At 40.6% G+C, this 2,329-nt stretch overlaps 1 protein-coding gene across 1 annotated transcript in view; it reads left to right on the forward strand.

Moving 5' to 3' along the window:
• Positions 1-1,596, forward strand: part of LOC119587421 (trithorax group protein osa-like) — a gene marked incomplete in the record, with an annotated part of 43,338 nt that extends 41,742 nt beyond the window's left edge. The window contains 1 exon segment of the mRNA XM_037936156.1: positions 440-1,596. Coding sequence (XP_037792084.1) covers positions 440-958 — 519 coding nt within the window.
• Positions 1,597-2,329: the final 733 nt, after the last annotated feature.

Consider the following 2,329-nt stretch of genomic DNA (forward strand, 5'->3'; position numbering starts at 1 on the left):
GTAAAATACACACACATTTTTCATCAATTTGTGTGTGGATATAACAGTAGCAATTAAAATAATAAAAGCATCACTAATTGTTGTAGTATTTTATCTTTGTTATATTATTGCATAGAAATTTGTTATAATGTTGGTAATAGTGTATAAATTTAATTTATTAGAATTTGTAACTAATAGCAAGTACTGTTGTCAAAATACACATCACCATTATTTGTGAATGTGAAATTTAGGATTTGTGAATACAGTAAAACAGTAGCTATTGTTTCCAATCCATTCTCTCATTTTTGAGCACAGATTGCTGCATCCTAATCCTAACTTAGTAATCATATTCACATTTAAATTCTCCTGACAATATTTAGTTGTGACATGCCTTTAAGGCATGGGAGCGGCCAGCAAATTCTGATTACAGTTGATGTAAATGCAGTTGTTGAACTTTCAGATGACTCATCAGTTCGAGAAAGCAGTGGTCCAGGCAGACCAAATGGTCCCGAGGGACCTCCAGATGGCCCTGGAGGTCCTTTTGCTGGCCCTGGAAACTTCCAAGGAAGTCAAGGAGGCAACTTTCCAGGTGCAGGAGCGAATTTTGCTGGGGGACCTGGAGGATTTCCAGGCGGCCCTGGCTCGTATATGGGACCAAGTGGACCTTGGGGCTGGGGACCAATGCCTGGACCCTACTCAGGAATGCCCATGGGTCCTAACCCCTTCAATGGGCCACCTGGAAATCCCATGGGTAATCCCCAGGCGCCCTACAACAGGAACATGCGTGAGAGACCTGATGGAGATGAGGGCAACAGCATGGGTGGAAGCCGTAGGGGCGGGCGAGGTGGCGGCAGCAGAGGGGGATTCAGCCTCGGTGGGCGTGGGGGCAGGGACAGACGATGGTAAAACCATAATAATCATTTACAGTCCTTTGTATGTACTTGTACAGAGAGCCACTTTGTCCATGGTTGAGCTGTGAAAACATAAGGCGTGAATGTATTTATTTGATCGTGCTAGGGTGAGTAGTTGTGATTTAATATTCGAGATCTATCCTGACATGTGATTTCTTTGTGATTTAAAGAATTACAGTACTGTATAGAAAGGAAGTTACAATGGTAATATTGGCAAGAACTTCCTGATTATAAAACCTGATGTAAAGCTATTTCTTCAGAATGGCTGCCTTAGAACAAAAGAAAATATGAGTAAGGAAGATGTATTAAATCTTTCATACTGTATGTAAGAGTTAAGGAGAATTGATGAAGGTATTTATCTACTGAAGAATGTTGTCTGTTATTTGATACCTGAAGCATGTGTGTATATATATGACCCTAGAAAATGTGAGGATGATTGCTCAAATATCATAGTGAAGATCTTCCATACAGTATGCATAAAATGTATCTTGCTCATATTACATCAGAATTTATGTATATAACAAATTGCAGCATCTTCATTTACGCTGTATATAATACACCAGGTGTTCTGAGTGTCACAGAACTTCATATTGAATTTCTTTATTTTTTCTGCTCAATTTTTAATTGAGTAGCCTACCAAATATTATTGTTATTATTTGTAAATTGTGTACGACTTCAAAACCTTAGGAATAAAACAAGAAATTATTTTCCTCATTTCCTCCTTACATAGGTCTCGGTAAGAAATTTAGAGGTGATCCAGTCCCTGCGGTGGTGGCGGCTGCACTGCGGAGAACGCATTTGACACAAGCCAGACCACGTTTCAACATTGTGATATTTTTTTCAGGCATGGTTGAACAGATGTGAAAGCAAACCAAACTGAAGTCAGAGATCTGTGAGTTCTTGTGCTGCTCGCAGCAAGGGACGGTATGCGAGGCAGTTGGGGCATACAGTGTCAGGGAGTGCACAGGGGGAGCCAAGCCCAGTTAGTTCCCCGCAGACATGGTCGGGGCCATTCCTGTGGCACATTTACAAGTTTATAAAGTAGCTAGAGACATTTTCACAACATTAAAAAATGGAATAAGACACTGAGGCATGGTAGCATAAAATAACAGAAAATATTGTGATATACTGAGTGTTTGGATGTTTATCCCTAAAGCACAAGAGCAACATTTCAGTTTGTTACATTTTTACGTTTGACCTGAGAAAAGTCTCATAAAATCTGGAGGGTTATTTGCATTTCTCCCTGTAAATAGTAGAAAATAATTCTGATGCTGTTAGGCAAGAATCTTCCAGCTGCAGCCTCTTGCACCTTCACCCTCCTGTGCCAGCCATGCAAGCGCCCTAACCCTTGAGTGCTCAGCTTCTGCAGCTGCTCTGGTGACACTGGTGCCACATATGGAACAATTCCCCAATTTTGTCCTTGTCATTTTTGTTATTTA

Source organism: Penaeus monodon, chromosome 22, assembly GCF_015228065.2.
Source record: "Penaeus monodon isolate SGIC_2016 chromosome 22, NSTDA_Pmon_1, whole genome shotgun sequence".
NCBI lineage: Eukaryota > Metazoa > Arthropoda > Malacostraca > Decapoda > Penaeidae > Penaeus > Penaeus monodon.